Source organism: Nansenia antarctica (assembly GCF_963989245.1).
Source record: "Nansenia antarctica genome assembly, chromosome: 1".
Taxonomy (NCBI): domain Eukaryota; kingdom Metazoa; phylum Chordata; class Actinopteri; order Argentiniformes; family Microstomatidae; genus Nansenia; species Nansenia antarctica.
In genome coordinates, this window is record NC_137674.1 from 2,815,294 (window position 1) to 2,833,051 (window position 17,758).

General features: G+C 46.4%; 1 protein-coding gene across 1 annotated transcript in view; it reads left to right on the forward strand.

Annotated features, from left to right (window-relative positions):
* cdh23 (cadherin-related 23) overlaps positions 1-15,419 on the forward strand; it is a gene marked incomplete at both ends in the record, with an annotated part of 172,785 nt that extends 157,366 nt beyond the window's left edge. Inside the window, 22 exon segments of the mRNA XM_080549318.1 lie at positions 1-108; positions 541-765; positions 1,407-1,576; positions 3,144-3,281; positions 4,116-4,235; positions 5,121-5,298; positions 6,272-6,483; positions 6,936-7,130; positions 7,515-7,628; positions 7,760-7,889; positions 8,407-8,670; positions 9,652-9,813; positions 10,259-10,515; positions 10,887-10,984; positions 11,507-11,627; positions 12,040-12,119; positions 12,346-12,386; positions 13,009-13,069; positions 13,160-13,289; positions 13,911-14,030; positions 14,512-14,622; positions 15,069-15,419. The exon segment at positions 1-108 is cut by the window's left edge and continues 9 nt beyond it. Of these exon segments, the coding sequence (XP_080405444.1) occupies positions 1-108; positions 541-765; positions 1,407-1,576; positions 3,144-3,281; positions 4,116-4,235; positions 5,121-5,298; positions 6,272-6,483; positions 6,936-7,130; positions 7,515-7,628; positions 7,760-7,889; positions 8,407-8,670; positions 9,652-9,813; positions 10,259-10,515; positions 10,887-10,984; positions 11,507-11,627; positions 12,040-12,119; positions 12,346-12,386; positions 13,009-13,069; positions 13,160-13,289; positions 13,911-14,030; positions 14,512-14,622; positions 15,069-15,419 (3,386 nt within the window).
* Positions 15,420-17,758: the final 2,339 nt, after the last annotated feature.

Below are 17,758 nucleotides of genomic sequence, written 5' to 3' on the forward strand. Positions count from 1 at the left end.
TTGTGCGTAACCCCCTGAACAGAGAGCTGGTGGCCACCTTTGAGATCATCGTCTCGGTTCACGACAACGCCAGTGACGTTATTGACCAGTCGGTTAGTGTGCCTAACGGTAAGACATGGCTTTTTTTTACCTACTATAAGAGACTCCCTCTTTACAATGCTACGCTGCTATTTTACACACAACGACCACTAGTTGGCCGTCTTGTAAATTAGCAACACAGAAAACACAGAAAAACAGCAAATTAGCTTTATACTAGCTTATCCTTGTGTGATATACTTGAAAATGTAAAGATAGTGGGTGGTAGAATGCACAAAAGGAGGAGAAAAATCACGAAAGGAGGGCCCTGAAATTTGATCGAGTTATAAAAATGGTTCTACTAGTGTTAACGTAAACGTCACGTGTTTCCTGAAACTATCCTCCCTTGTATCTTAGCACCATTCGGCACTTATTTATTTCTCTTCCCTGCTGCTCCCCCTATCCCTCTATTTCCCTTCTCTTCTGTCCCTTTCCAACGCTAACACCCTGACTCGTCGGCGACAGCGAGACTGACGGTAAACGTGTTGGATGTAAACGACAACGCCCCGCGGTTCCGACCCTTCGGGGTGGCCAACTTCTCTGAGAAGATCCTGGAAGGGGCCCGGCCAGGCACCACGCTGCTGTCGGTGTCGGCGGTGGACCCGGACAAAGGCCCCAACGGCCAGGTCATCTACCAGCTGCTGCACCTGCCCTGGGGACAGTACCTCCGCCTGGAGGACCCCTCCACTGGTACAGCAGAGACACACACACACACACACCCGACACACACACACACACACACACCCGACACACACACACACACACACACACACACAGACTGGAGGACCCCTCCACTGGTACAGCAGAGACACACACACACACACTTCTATCAATGGCTTTTATCCATAAACTATTGTCTTATTGAATGTTTTATCTATTTACTTCTTATATTTGCGTTTAACTATTTACTTCTTATATTTGCTTTTATTCATTGTCATTTTTATTTTCTTACTATGCTCCTCTTTCTGTGTTTTAATAATGTATGTAAAGCACTTTGAATTGCCCCTGTTGTATGAAATGTGCTATACAAATAGACTTGCCTTGCCTAGAGAGCAGCACACAACAGGACACAGTACTCCACAGCAGCTTCTATTCAAACTAAACTCACACATCTATCTATCAATCTATCAATAAATCAATCAATCAATCCACTATTAATCAATCAACAAACTTTATTTGGTATGGACCATTTTGTACACAATTGCAAATACATCACAAGAAAAAACAACATGCAAGTTACAAACATGCTCTTACAGTAACAGGACACGAGCGCCGCTGTGTTCATGTGTTTGTGTTATAGAGCGTTCAAGTAGCTCTGTGTTGATGTGCAGGTAAGATCGTGGCCAATCGGACGGTGGACTTTGAGCAGGTGCAGTGGCTGAACTTCACGGTGCGAGCCCAGGACCACGGCACCCCCCCCCGGGTGGCCGAGCTGCCCGTCTACCTGCGCATAGTAGACGTCAACGACAACAACCCCATCTTCACCCAGCCCTCCTACCAGGTACGGCAGCAGGGAACAGCAGAGTTATTATACACCAGTGGTTCTCAAACCTCTCCTCGGGGACCCCCAGCCGCTCCACATATTTGATCTGTTCCACCACCACCAGCACACCTGATTCAACTGATCTTGTACTTGATTAGTTGAATCAGGTGTGCTGCTGGTGGTGGAACAGATCAAATATGTGGAGCGGCTGGGGGTCCCAGAGGAGAGGTTTGAGAACCACTGATATACACTACCATAACACTGCAAATACTAAACACTGTGCCCTGTGTCAAACAATAGTATGAGGTTAAAGTGGAGATTATCACTTTATTTTTTATTTTTTTATTTTTTTTAAATCAGATTTTATCCCTTTTTCACACAATTTGGTATCCAATTGAACCCAACCTAGCATCCAATTATCCCCTGCCTATTGCGTAGGATCCGCCGCACGACCCCGTGGCCGGCAGCCCCAGAGGAGATCGCCAGGCAGACTAGCTGACTGGCTCCTCGAGCCCAGCACCGTTATTCCGGCACCCCGGGGGCGCTGTTGCGCGACGGATCCTTGTCCGGAAATAGTCCTATACCGCCCTCTGGAGCGGCCGCTCAATATGCCGCTCCCTGTGTGCCTCGGCCATATCCGGGTCTGGCGAGACCGGGATTCGATCCCAGTCCCCGGTGGGCAGCTTGCACTAGTGGCTAGTGCTTAGACCGCTACGCCACCGCGGGGCATGAGATTATCAGCTTTTAATTTGATGTGTATATTACAACACTTTTGCATACTCCCCGTAGTTTCAAGCACACATAATTGCTAGGTTAATTATATATAGCCTATACATATAGATGTTAAAAAAATAAAATAAAGGCAAATGTATTGTTGAATATAGTGTCTGGTTTCTTCTTAGTTGGTATAGGATATAGAATATTGAAGCACAAGGAAATTGATCAAATAGCTTGAAGCCCTTTATTAACAAGGAGCTGCAAGCATAGCTATTAAGAAAAGGATGTAACACATGTTCAGAATACAGGGTTTTTATATACGTCCTTTCCCTCTAGAGAGGTCACTCTGACCTTTGCACGCAGAGTGATGACTGTGGCTTAACATCTGACAACAACAGGAAGGAGAGATATTCAATAATCACACCATCACCCCGATTTCTCAGAATTAGAGGAGGAGTTGGCAGAACAAACTGATCTGGTTTTGTTCATAACATGTTTTTGTTCAATACACTCGTAGAAAAGTATCAGGAAACATATTTTCTACGACCGTATCAAATGTCCAAATGAAGCACTCATGTTTAGCATTTGGTCGAGAATGCTTTTCATGCAATGACTTCCTGAAGTGTTTGACCCCGGGGCATGCTGGGTATATTCTCTGGTGATGCTCTGCCAGGCCTTTATTGCAGCCATCTACAGTTGTTGTTTGTTTGGAGGATATTTCTGTCTTCAGTCTCCTCTATCCATTAGCTACTCTTCCTGGGGTCCACACAGAACATATGTTTGGTTAGTGTTCGTACTGGTTGATAAGACATTGTAGGTTGCTTTGGGGTGCCTGTATGCTAAAGTCAGTGTGTCTGTCCCTCTGTAGAAGCCTGTGTTCGAGGACATAGACCTGGGGACAGTCATAGTGAAGGTCAGCGCCACAGACGCAGACGCCGGCCTCTTCTCTGTCATCGAGTACGGACTGGTGGACGGAGAGGGCAAGTTTGGCATCACTCCCTCCACTGTGAGTCCAACAGCATGAACACGTACACACCCACACCCACACAATCCTCTCTCTCTCTCTCTCTCCCTGCCTCGGGAACATGTCAACAAAAGATCGCAATCACGCCCACGCTCTCTCCTGCACTCTCATACTGTTTCACTTTCCCTTACAACGGAGTGATTCACCCCGTGTTTATCTTTGACTCAGCGGATGAGGAATGAGTTGAGAAGGTTTAGAGAACATTTTCCGATGTGACCTGAATGTGACCCTACAAAACAATCAGCTTGAGTATAGGCTACAGCACAAACAAGTCATTTACTTCATGGTCTCATTGATGGAGAACACTGACTGTACAACACTTGCCACCCGTCCAACATGAACATATACTCAAATACCCACATGGAAATGGAATCACTCCCTTCACGCTTCAGTTCTTAACACTAGAACAGTCATGGGTGGGGTCATTTGACCATGTGAGTACAAATTGTTTATATCTTTGCACTCGATCAGATTTCAGGACCCTCCTTTCATGACTTTTCCTAGATCTCTAAAGCGTCCTTGGGTTTGAGAAAGGCGCTATATAAAAGTTATTATTATTATTATTAGATATGTGCGTTCTACCACCCAATATCCTTACATTTTCAAAATCACATCAGGATAAGCTAGTATAAAGCTATTTCGCAGTTTTTCTGTGTAGGAGGCAGGCTAATTTACAAGACGGGCCAACTAGTGGTCTTTGTGTGTCAGTAGCAGCTTCCCATTGTAAAGACTATGGTCATGTGACCCCCGAGGCTCTAACAGTAGGTTGTTCTAGTGTTCATTCCTTGTCAGTCATTCCCCTCCCTCTCTCCCCAGGGTGACATATACATCCTGTCTCCACTGGACAGAGAGACCAAGGACCACTACACGCTGACGGCCATCGCCAGGGACAACCCCGGGGGAAGCCCTAACAACAGGCGGGAGAACTCAGTTCAGGTGGGTGTCATAATCGTAATTTCTCAGCCGTTACTGAATATGTCTCAAAACAAGTTATTTATTGCTTATACATATGTGTGTGTTTGCCTACACAAGTTCAACTGTTGTTATTGCTCATACTTATTATTATTATTTATTATTTATTATTTATTATTTATTATTTATTATTTATTATTTATTATTTATTATTTATTATTTATTATTTATTATTTATTATTTATTATTTATTATTTATTATTATTATTATTATTATTATTATTATTTATTATTATTATTATTATTATTAGTGATACCAAATTAACGAATGTACTTGCTGTGAGTGCACTATCCCGGTAGGTGTCAAATATCAGACCTTCAGGGTTTTGGGGAAATACCAAAAAATATGTTTTAAGTTAGATATTCATCAAAAAATATGAAATTATGGCTGATAGATAACCAATCATGTGACCACCGACCACATAGACCCACAACGTTTTTCTTTCTTTTATTTTTTTATGATGTAATGTTTTGTTGAGTGTAAAGTGTGATGTTTTTATTTCCTGTAGTTCTGTTTTAGGTGATTTTACTACTGTATGTCCTGTTAATTCTGTTTTAAATTGTTTATAACATCTGAGGCCGTATTTCCCATGTGGATTTACCTGCCCAGGGACTGCTGATCTAATTTAGCTACCCAGCTAACTCAGGGAGAGTCAATGACTGTCCATTGTCCCTTTTAAATAATCAGATTTATAAAAGTGATCGAATAAATAAAAAGAACACAGGTTACTCTCAGCACTGGACACGTTGTTTACTTCTCTCAAACAGCCCGATCCTTATTCTTCAGAGATGTGATAGACCTGTTTTCAGAAGAAAGAAGCCTTTACTTCTCTGGGCCCACTCTCCCAGGTTCTGGTGACAGTTCTGGATGTGAACGACTTCCGTCCGCGGTTCTCAGAGCGGGTCTTCAGCACCAGTGTGTTTGAGAACGAGCCCGGCGGGACCACTGTGATCACGCTGACCGCCACGGACCTGGACGAGGGGGAGAACGGCCTGCTGAGATACAGCCTGCAGGGCCCTGGGGCTGGTAGGACACTGCTTCTAAGATCTACCCCTATGTCCTAGAACCACCTGCCTCTACCACCACCCCTATGTCCTAGAACCACCTGCCTCTACCACCACCCCTATGTCCTAGAACCACCTGCCTCTACGACCACCCCTATGTCCTAGAACCACCTGCCTCTACCACCCCCCCTATGTCCTAGAACCACCTGCCTCTACCACCCCCATGTTCTAGAACCTTATTTCTCCTGTTAGAGTTACACATCACTTCCATCACTTCCATCTCGCAGGCCTCCTCTTACAAGTGTCTTGGGGTTTTCATTGACAACTCACTAACCTGGAGCACCCATGTAGACAGTCTGTGTAACAGACTTCAACAACGACTGCACTTCCTACGCCGCCTGAGAGTTCATGGTGTTGACCAAAAGTTTATGTTACTTTTCTATAAGTCTGTCTTAGAGAGTCTCATCAGATACGGCATTACAGCTTGGTTTGGTAACCTATCTGTACAACTAAAGTCCAAACTGGTCCGGCTGATTCAGACTGCATGGAAGATCATAGGGGTGAAAGGCCACTCATCCCTGCAGTCTAGTTTTGAACAGGCTACTCTAAGGCAGGCTAATAGAATTCTCACGAATCCCTCTCATGTCCTACATGCAGAGTTTGAACTACTGCCCTCGGGGAGGAGGTTTCGAGTCCCCCGCTCTCGATTAAACAGGTTTAAAAATGATTTTATTACGGATTCAGTTAAACTTTTAAACAGCACCAGATGAATGTTGGATAGATTTTACTTGTCGTTTTATTTCTTCTATTTTTATTTCTGTGTTTTAACATTATTTATTAGTATTGTCTGTTGTTCTTTTTTGGCTGCAGTGTGGTGTAAGCCCAGAACAAATTTCCCAGTCATGGGACAATAAAGTGACTTTTAACTTTTGACTTGACCCCCCCCTCCCTCTCCCCCCCCCCTCTCCCCCCCCCCCCTCCCTCTCTGGTGCCAGACGCGTTCTCTCTGGACCCTGACACGGGTGTGCTGCGTAGTCTCAGGCTGCTGCAGTCGTTTGAGCGGTTCAACCTAACGGTGGTGGCCACGGACCAGGGGCGGCCCCCCCTCTGGGGCACCGTGGCCCTGCACATCATCGTCATAGACGTCAACGACAACAGGCCCGTGTTCGTCAGGCCCACCAACGGCACCATCATGCACATCATGGAGGTGTGTGTGTGTGTGTGTGTGTGTGTGTCTCTGTTACTTAACACTAGAACAGCCATGTGTGATTTTTGCACTCGATCAAATTTCAGGACCCTCCTTTCATGACTTTTCCTAGATATGTGCGTTCTACCACCCAGTATCCTTACATTTTCTAAATCACATCAGGATAAGCTAGTATAAAGCTATTTTGTAGTTTTTCTGTGTAGGCAGGCTAATTTACAAGACGGCCAACTAGTGGTCTAGACTCTAGACTATGGTCATTTGACCCCCGAGGTGGCTCTTATATTAGGTAAAATAGGCACGGCTGTTCTAGTGTTAAGTGTTACTGTATGATGATGTTAATTATGTGTGCAACTCTAAGCAGTTGATATTATACTGAAAACTTTCTAATCTGTCCATTTTGTTCACCCACACACACCCACACACACACCCACACACACACACACACCTCTCAGGAGCAGCCCCCGGGCCTGTTGGTGTACGAGGTGTTTGCGACAGACGGGGACGAGGGGGTGAACGGGGAGGTGCGCTACGCCTTCCTCCAGACCGGGGCGGGGAACCGCGACTGGGAGAACTTCCACATCGACGGGCTGACAGGAGTCATCACCACGGCCGTCAAACTGGACCGGGAGAAACAGGCCCTGCACAGTGTGAGTGACCGAAGAGTCACCGAAGAGCCATGTGTGAATTGTGTGCGTGTGTGTGTGAGAGGGGTGGCTGTGGCGCAGGAGGTAGAGCCGGTGTCTAATGATCACAAGGTCGGCAGATCGGCGGTCCGAACCCCGGCTGGCCACATGTTGAGGTGTCCTTGGGCAAGACACTGAACCCCAAATTGCTCCCAGTGAGCGCGGCCGGCGCCTTGCGTGCTAGCTTGCTGCTGCCATTGGTGTATGAATGGGTGAATGAGAGGCCATTGTAAAGCGCTTTGGAATAAGACGCCGTCAGTCCATTGACCATTATGTGTATGCGTGCGTGCATTCGTTTGTATCAGTGTGTCTGTATGTCTGTCTGACTGACTGTGTCCTGTCCCTCAGCTGATCGTGGTGGCCTATGACCTGGGCCAGCCGGTGCCGTACGAGACCACCCAGCCCCTGCAGGTGGCGCTGTTGGACATCGATGACAACGAGCCGGTCTTCTACAAGCCCCCGGTGAGACAAGCGTCAAGTCAGGATGTAGGTCATGTGACTCTTAATTCATGAGCACATTTAAAACCTTTCGTATTCAATGTGTGTGTGTGTGTGTGTGTGTGTGTGTGTGTGTGTGTGTGTGTCTCCCCCAGCGAGGCGGCCTGCCGTACCAGACTCTAGTAGTAGCGGAGCACTCTCCTCCCGGGACCGTGGTGGGGAACGTGACCGGGGCGGTGGACGCAGACGAGGGCTCCAACGCCGTGGTCTACTACTTCATAGCCGGTCAGAACATGAACACAACAACACTACGACACAGCTCAGGAGATTCATACACACAGCAACAAACAAAGACATTTAAGCCTGAATCGGTTCTCATTTAACACGAGAACAGCCGTGGGTGGGGTCATTTAACACGAGAACAGCCGTGGGTGGGGTCATTTAACACGAGAACAGCCGTGGGTGGGGTCATTTTATTTTATTTATTTATTTGACCTTTATTTAACCAGATAAAATCAGTCGAGAACAAATTCTCATTTTCAATGATGATCTGGCCAAGAGGCCCCGCCAGGAATAAAAACAAACATATAAACAGAAATACTCAGGGTCAACATAGAACAATACATACAATACATGAGAACAGCAAAGACAGTGAAGATAAATAAATCAAAACAAATAGACACAAAGTCAACTAACCTATGTGTGAAAGACTATGGTCATTTGACCCCCGAGGCAGCTCTTATAGTAGTTAAAATACACACGGCTGTTCTAGTGTTAAAACGTCATGTACTGTGCCGTTCAGGTGGCGACAGTGAGGGGAACTTCGGCCTGAACCCTGACGGAGTGTTGAAGGTGAGGAGAGACCTGGACCGTGAGGACATCTCCGTCTACTCCATCGTGGTCAAAGCCTCCAGCAACAGGAACTGGGCGCACCCGCGAGGTCAGAGGTCATCGCGGACCAGAGCCCTGGACCCTAGCCGTGACCCCACCCTCCAGGAGTTCAGGGTCTACCTGGAGGACATCAACGACCAGCCCCCCCGCTTCACCAAGCTGGAGTACACAGCAGGTACATGCAGTGGGGTAGTGGTGGTCTAGTGGATAGTGAGTTGGACTTGTGATCGGAAGGTTGTGAGCTCAAATCCTGCCTGAAGACACGACCTCTAGTGTGCCCTTGAGTGAGGGACTTAGCCCTCAGTTACTCCAGGGGGAATGTCCCTGCAATTCGTAATTTTAAATCGCTTTGGATTAAAAAGCGTCTGCTAAATGGCTAATTCCAAATTCTACCTCTGGGACATTTGTGATGTGTGTTTCTGAATGCGCATGTAGATGTAGTGGTTGATGTTGCGGCAGCTGTCTTAATGTGTGGTGGAAATCTGTAAATTCGATGACTCGATTCGTTACCCAAGTTTCAATGGTTTATTATCAATCAGAGCTTTCTGCAGAAAGGATCGTCAACATAGAGAACGTAAGGTCTCTCATGAAGGACGACCCCAAAACATAGCAACACAATCTCCTTTATACTAAAGGTGGTTTCGCTGACGCATGCAACGGTTTTGCATGTCTGCTCTCGACCACGTGCGAGGCTATCGTTACCCTTTAAAAGAGGAAGCGTCTACTGAATCACAAGATCGTGTAAGGTTCCAGAAAGTTCAGGTCAAGAATAATAATAATAATTCATTGTGCTTATATAGTGCTTTTTCCGAGGCTCAAAGACGCTGACAATATGGGAAAAACTGAAAACACAGAAACAACAAGCAACAGATAACATGAGCACATAGAACACAGAGTTAACGAACAGGGAACACAGTAACGCAGCAATGTCCAGGGGGGGGGGGGGGGCGGGGTGGCAGGGTTAGGGGAGGTTGTATGCATGGGAGTCTATGAGTGGTTGAGGGAGTCAGTACAATCAGTATACAATTCAACGGTCTTAGTATTTTTCCATTACAACTGACTACCTGCTCTCTCTTTGTCTGTCTGTCTGTCTGCCTGTCTGTCTGCCTGCCTGCCTGTCTGTCTGTCTGTCTGTCTGTCTGTCTCTCTGTCTCAGGTGTTGCTGCAGATGCCAAGGTGGGGTCGGACCTGATCAAGGTGCGGGCCATAGACAACGACGTCGGGAACAACAGCCTGGTCCTCTACCACATCCTGTCCATCCGCTACATCAAACTCCAGTCCAACGACTCAGAGGACATAGGGAACGTCTTCATCATCGGTCAGTCAGTAGATCATCATGTTTTATTTGTGACACGTTCTACTGTAGTCTTTTGGTCCTCATGTCGGCAACCAATCAAAATCTTCAGACTTTTCTTTTGAAACACGGAACTACGTTTCCACGTTGTTGAGAATCACAACACAACATCGCTAGTCAAGCCTAAATACTGCAACGCGATGGATTCGGTGAGTAATCCCCACTGCTACCTAGTTAACTAGAACCCTACTTTACATTGTTAGCAGGCTCACAAAACAAGCTGTGTTAGTCGACTAGCGGCGTGATTTTCAACAACACGGAAATGTATTCACGTTTTTTCGAAAGGAAAGCCCGTTCATTACATCAGATCCCGACATGAGGACCAAAGCATTATAACGCGTCACATTTCATAAGTGTTAGCTAAACACTCACCTACTCACCGCCTCCTCCCTCTCTCCTAACCCCGTAGGCGAGACAGACGGGATCATCCGTACGTTCGACCTGTTCACGGCCTATGACCCGGGGTATTTCGTGGTGGAGGTGTTGGCGCGGGACCTGGCCGGGCACAGCGACATCGCCATGGTGGGAATCTACATCCTGCGGGACGACCAGAGGCTGAAGATCGTCATCAACGAGATCCCAGAGAGGGTCCGCCTCTTCCAGGAAGAGTTTGTCAGCCTGCTGGCCAACATCACCGGAGCTATCGTCAATACAGACGACGTGCAGGTGTGCGTGTGTGCGTGTGTGCGTGTGTGTGTGTGTGTGTGTGTGTGTGTGTGTGTGTGTGTGTGTGTGTGTTTGTGTGTGTATGTGTGTGTGTGTGTGTCATCATAGACTAGAGGAACTGGGAACACTGTGTGTGTGTGTGTGTGTGTGTGTCATCATAGAGGAACTGGGAACACTGTGTGTGTGTGTGTGTGTGTGTGTGTGTGTGTGTGTGTGTGTGTGTGTGTGTGTGCGGTGTGCGCGTGCGCGCGCGTGCGTGTGTGTGCGCAAGTGTGTGCGTGTGTGCATGTGCCTGTGCATGTGCTTGTCGTCAGTTAATGTTCCTTGAAGTCTTACTAACCATTTCTCCTGCTTTGTGTGTTTGTGTTCAGTTCCACGTGGACAAGAAGGGCAGAGTGAACTTCGCCCAGACAGACATGCTCATACACGTGGTCAATAAGCAGACCAACCGCATCCTGGATGTGGAAAGGTCCTTTATCCTCCACTCTCTTTGTCATGTCATGTTTGCTAGCTACCGCCATGGTTTATTGGACTTGAAATGAAATCAGCTTTATGTGTGTAGAACATTTCATGCATAAATGTGACACATTCTAATGCTTTGGTCCTCATGTCAGGATCCGATGTAATGATCTTTGACTTTTCTTTCGAAAAATGTTAATACATTTCCGCTAGTCACATCGCTAGTCAACTAACACAGTTTGTTTTGTGAGCCTGCTAACAATGTAAAGTAGTGTTATAGTTCACTAGGTAGCAGTGGGGAATCCATTGCGTTGCAGTATTTTGGCTTGACTAGCGAGTGAGTGTTGTGATTCTCAACAACATTGAAACGCAGTTCCGTTTTTCAAAAGAAAAGTCCAAACATTTTGATTGGTTGGCCGATATGAGGGTCAAAGCATTAGAACCTGTCACAATTAATTAAAAAATGTTTTTTTAAGTTTCTCCCTCCTCCTCTGTGCTGACCCCAGTGTGTCTCTGGGTCTGCTTATGACAGGGTGATCCAGATGATCGATGAGAACAAGGAGCAGCTGAGGAATCTGTTCAGGAACTACAACATCCTGGATGTCCAGCCTGCTGTCAGCGGGAGAGCACCTGATGACCTCACTACGCTGCAGGTGTGTGTGTGTGTGTGTGTGTATCAGTGTGTGTATCAGTGTTTGTGTGTGTATCTGTGTGTGTGTGTGTGTGTGTGTGTGTGTGTGTGTGTGTGTGTGTGTGTGGGTGTGGGTGTGGGTGTGGGTGTGGGTGTGCGTGGGTGTGTGTGCGTGTGCGGATCCAGAGATCCTGACAACCAGTGATTTTATGATTTTTTTTTATGTTGCAGTATTTCATGGTATATGCTCAATAAAGTATGTTCTCTCTCTCTCTCTCCCTCTCTCTCTCCCTCTCTCTCTCTCTCTCTCTCTCTCTCTCTCTCTCTCTCTCTCTCCCTGTCTCTCTCCCTGTCTCTCTCCCTCTCTCCCCCTCTCTCTCTCTCTCTCCCTGTCTCTCTCTCTCTCTCTTTCTCTCTCTCTCCCTGTCTCTCAGATGGCTATCATTATCCTCGCTGTGTTACTCTTCCTGGCTGCCATGTTGTTCATCTTCATGAACTGGTACTATCGCACGGTGTAAGAGCCTTTCAATAATCTCAGTCATTTAAAGCACACAATACTAAGCTATTCAGAAGAAGTACACAAGCTTTTGAGCTCAACAAACACCAATGAAGTTGAACGTAATACTATTGATTGACACTAAATGTCTCTCGCTGTGGTAAGTGAAGCCACTTTGCGGTCTGGTACGAACAATGTTTACCCCATGACTCATTATGTGTCTGTGTGTTATCCTGTGTGACAGACACAAGAGGAAGTTGAAGGCCATCGTAGCAGGCTCTACAGGTGAGAGATGGTGTTGAGGGGACAGCCCCTGCCTGGCAGGCTCAGTGCCTACAGCTCCCAGGCTGCACCTCTTCAGTCTGCCAGCTAGTAGGGATGTACCCCAATATGAATACGTTATTCGGAAAAGCATAAATAATGCGATGGAAACAGATACAGATTCTACACGAAGTTATTGCTGGTTATTATTATGGGAAAAAGTAATGATTGACACGAAACACAAACACAGCATCATTGGAATCTTCACTGTAAATAGGTAAAGATTCTGTTCAAATTCTATTTCCAATGCAAGACAGAATCTTTCGATTTATAAAACAGTTCAGACAGTTGAGGATGTGGAAATATATTTCATAATTAATTAGGATCAATATAATGTTGTATTATAATAACTCATTTAATGATTTAACGTGACTTCCGGTATAAACCACGCCCACTTCAGGTCTTCTATCCGAATACAGATACGTATTCACAGGTACAGATAATCTTGTAGTTTGAACAGATACAGATACAGATAATGACATCTCTGTACCCCCCTACCAGCTAGTAAACCAGCTACGTGTGCGTGGATAGGTGGGCAGGTGGGTAGGTCGGTTTGTAATGCACCTGTCTGTCTCCTGCCCACCAGGTAACCAGGGGCTCATGGACATCCTGGATATGCCAAACACCAATAAATACTCTTTCGAGGGGTGAGACAACACTTTATTAACACTCAGGACTGTTGATACATATTGCTGTAGTGTGTGTGTGTGTGAGATTGTAAGCCTCTGCGTCTCCAGGGCCAACCCTGTCTGGCTGGACCCGTTCTGCCGGAACCTGGAGCTGGCTGCCCAGGCGGACCACGAGGACGACCTGCCGGAGAACCTCAGTGAGATCACCGACCTGTGGAACAGCCCCGCCCGCACGCACGTGAGTACAGAGCCCCGAGCCACACTCAACACTAGAACAGCCCTGAGGCACACTTAACACTAGAACAGCCCTGAGGCACACTTAACACTAGAACAGCCCTGAGGCACACTCAACACTAGAACAGCCCTGAGGCACACTTAACACTAGAACAGCCCTGAGGCACACTTAACACTAGAACAGCCCTGAGGCATACTTAACACTAGAACAGCCCTGAGCCTTTGTTACCTACTATTAGAGCCGCCTCGGGGGTCATAGTCTTTACAATGGGAAGCTGCTACTTACACACAAAGACCACTAGTTAGCCCCCTTGTAAATTAGCCTCTCTCCTACACAGAAAAACTGCTAGCTTTATACTAGCTTATCCTGATGTGATTTTGAAAGTGTAAGGATACTGGGTGGTAGAACGCACATATCTAGGACAAGTCATGAAAGGAGGGTCCTGAAATTTGATCAAGTGCAAAGATATAACAGGTTTTTTTAGTCACTTGGTCAAATGAGTGACCCATGGCTGTTCTAGTGTTAACAGCAAAGCTGCTCGATCTCCCAGTGAATCGCTCTTCTGGACAGGCCAGAATTGCAGTATTGTGCTATCGTGTGTGTGTGTTTGTGTTCCCCCTGCAGGGCACGTTTGGCCGGGAGCCCCAGGCCAAGCCTGAGGACGACCGCTACCTGAGGGCCGCCATCCAGGAGTACGACAACATCGCCAAGCTGGGTCAGATCATGAGGGACGGGCCGATCAAGGTGAGCAACACACACTGTCAGACTGGCTCATCTTTATTGGGTGTTATTATAGTTTTGAAACATTACAGTAATAGTAACATACAGCTTTTCCAGCATTTAACCCCAGAAACAGACCAAAACATCCTAGACAATACAGTGTACATACATGACAGACTAATATATGGGGGATTGTAAACAATTTGATTTGATTTGATTTGATATGTTTATTTGAGAAGGGACAGTGCAAGTTAATAAACTCCATGTATTACAATGTATTACGAGAAAGCTTGTAAACCAGCCAGATTATAGCCAAGGCTAGTTTCCATCTGTTGTCCCTTAGAGGATGTTACCTGGAAACATAAAACATCTAAAAACATACAAACATGCGATTAAGACAGCAATGACAGTAGTACTAATAATAGCAAATGAATCCGAAAAATATTGGTTTGAAGGTTCTTTGTGTCGTGATCCAACCGTGTCATCCTAACTGCCGTCCTGTCAGGGTTCACTGCTCAAGGTGGTACTGGACGACTACCTGAGGCTCAAAAAGCTGTTTGCAGCCAGACTGGTCACCAAGTCCACCAGCCAGGGAGACCACTCGTCCGTCACAGAGGTGGGACGTGGAACACCCTCTTCCCTGCCTCTGGAAGTGTGCGCTCTGTCACCCCTACTGTTTTACCACTGGTGCACTGCTGCTATCACCCCGCTCTCACTGCCTCTGCCTCTCTGCTTGCATGACTCCTTCAGGCCACTTCCAACTCACCGTTCTCTTCCTCCACTGCTGTATGAGGACAGTGCCTCTCACTGCTAACAACTTGCTTTTTTTTTTCTCCTCAGAATTTCCTTGCAATCCTTTTACAATACCGTAGAAACTATCGCTTCAGACTGTGTCGATGTTATTCTCAGTGGAACACTCTAGCTCTAGTTGTTTCTCACTTCTGTTCATCATGTTTCCCCACCCCTCTCCCTCCACCCATACTATTTACTCTTTCATGCCATCTGTCCATTCCTACTCCCTCTCTCTCTCTCTCTCTCCCTCCCTGACTGTCCCTCTCCCAGCTGATCCAGAGTGACCTGGACGAGGACGAGGAGGACGAGGTGGGCGTGGGGGGAGGCGGCCGTGGCGGCACCCTGCGTTTCAAACACAAACTCCCCGTGGAGCTGCGGGGTCCCGAGGGCGTGCACGTGGTCCACGGCAGCACGGGCACGCTCCTGACCTCCGACCTCAACAGTCTGCCGGAGGACGACCAGCGGGCTCTGGCGCGGTCCCTGGAGGCACTGCACGTGGACGGGGGTCTGTACGGAGACCGCAACGCCCGCACCGAGTCGGCCAAGTCCACCCCGCTCCACCGCAACAACAAGGACTCTGACACGCTGTCCTCAAGCCCCCTGGAGATCACAGAGTTATGACTAGCCGAGGCCTCGCTGGTCTGAGAGGAGCCGCTGTGTGTGTGTGTGTGTCCACCTGAGACCTGAGACCCTCATCCCCAGCGACACAGACAGGGTCACAACCAGGGGAGAGGCTCGGAGACCACAGCGGTACAGGAGGTGGAGTGTATGCAGTCTGGGAAACGTCCAAAGCCAGTCTGAACACGGTTTGTACAGAGGTGGATCTTTTCCACAGACTGGAGGTGTTTTTACTACGTTTCAAGATCAGACGGTGGACCGGAAAGTACATGTATTGGAGTAATAGAGGATCAGACCAAATTGAGATATGTTTATTGGACGGAACATGGTGACAATGACACTGTGGGCCTGGTTGTCTGAGACGTGCTGTTAGAAGACACTGTTTGGTCTCATAGACGTTTATCCAAAGATCCCAAAGTTGAGGAAGACCAAGCCTGCCTGTCAAGGAGGGCTGAGAAGAGCCTTGACCTCTGAAGTTACCTAGACTGCATACACTCTCTCACACACACACACTCAGACCAGCGAATGGCCATCCATTGGACTCTTAGAAATATTGTCATTCCTCTTTCATGTTTTTGTTTATTTATTTAAATTGGGAGAAGGAATTAGATGGTGGGGTTAGGGAAGGTAGGGGGGGGGGGAGGGGGGGGGGATGTATGAAAAAAAAGACATTCTCTTTGAGATCAAGGGACACGATATCTGGACATCTGTCGCGTCACACAAGCGGACCACAACAGACACAGGTCTCCCTGTTGATCTTTATACACGAGGACTTGAACCACGTTAAATGATGTCATCATTAAGGAGCTGAAGAGGCTTGGTATGGACGTCAGCACAAGAGACCACGTCAGCATGCAGGGGTGAACCCACAATGCAACAGTGGCCCAGTTCCTAATCTCAGAACGAGATGAACCAATCATATAAGGAGACCACTCACTGTTACTAGAAGATAACGCTGATAAAAACTTGTATTGAAAAGCTCAGTCTTAGAGAGACTTGATGTGCCTCGTCATAGGCCTAGATATGAAACTAAAAGCCTCATCTGGACTTTTCAGGAAGGGTAAGGGTGGAAGGATATATATATATAAATAATAAAGAGCCCAGTTATGGGAAATATAAGATGGCATTCTGCCCACTAATAGACTTTACACTGCCGCCGTAGAAAGATTACATGGTCAAAAATTTGGTTTCTTTTTTATTTATTTTTTTAAAAAAGTATATTGAAGTGTGAGGGCGAAAAAAAATATTTCTGAAGAAAAATGCTGGCTTACCAAAATGGGTAGAGCAAATGGATGTTTGGAATAAGTGTACATTGTACTTTTGGAGACATTTTTGTTGTTGTCTGTTTTCCTTTTGTACAGCAATTGTTTCCAATCTTGAGTGTTGTGTTTTTAAGCATTATTTTTATATTTCCATTTTGTACGTTTTTTAATTTTGTCATTTATTGTCACCAGCCATGAGATACTTGTTGGGAAATGTTGTTGGATGATCTGTGATAATAAAAGAAATATGCAACGGCCTCTGTGCCAGGTGAGTGTGGTGGAGGGAGACGCTGAGGCAGGATATTAGACATCTTTATGTAATACTAGAAACTAAAAAACAAAGGGATATTAAAAACATAAGATAAAACCAATAATGATAGTCCTGTCTGCCATCATGGGGGTACAACACTGGGTAGAATTATATTATATAATATGATATTATATTTAGACCACTTTAACTTCCAAGTTTATTTGTCCAAATACTTGACTTCTTGAGAAATGACTTTAGTGGCTAAGTACATACACAGGGATTAAAATAAATAAAAAAGAAGTAATCCCTGACTGAGAATGATGGTCTATCCGGGGGTGTTGGAATTGTTCTCCTAACCCGCGGGGAACCATACGTTATTAACCCCGGGAGGGGTCACACTACGGGACGTATAACGCTGGCTATGAATGTGGTAGAAACACAAGGTTTTCATATTTAAGTTCATTAGGTCTACACGGTCATTTGAAGCCTAACCCCAGCCCTCTACGACCCCGGGAAGTCATGTTAAACTGAAGTTACAGACGACAGATCTGTCAAAAAAATTTTTTACAAAAATGCTTTCACCTAAGCTTTCATCTAAAAAGAAAGTAAAAAAAAAAAAAAAAAAAAAAAAAAACGTCTAAGTCCCCGTGCCACCTAGCTAGGTTAGCTTAGGTCTCCCTGGCTCGGTTAAAGGACTTTAGCTCAGCAAGCGTAGGTGACACAGAAACACCATATTTCATATTTAAGTTCATTAGGTCTACACGGTCATTTTAAGCCTAACCCCAGCCCTCTACGACCCCGGGACGTGACGCTATTGAGCCCCCCGCAGA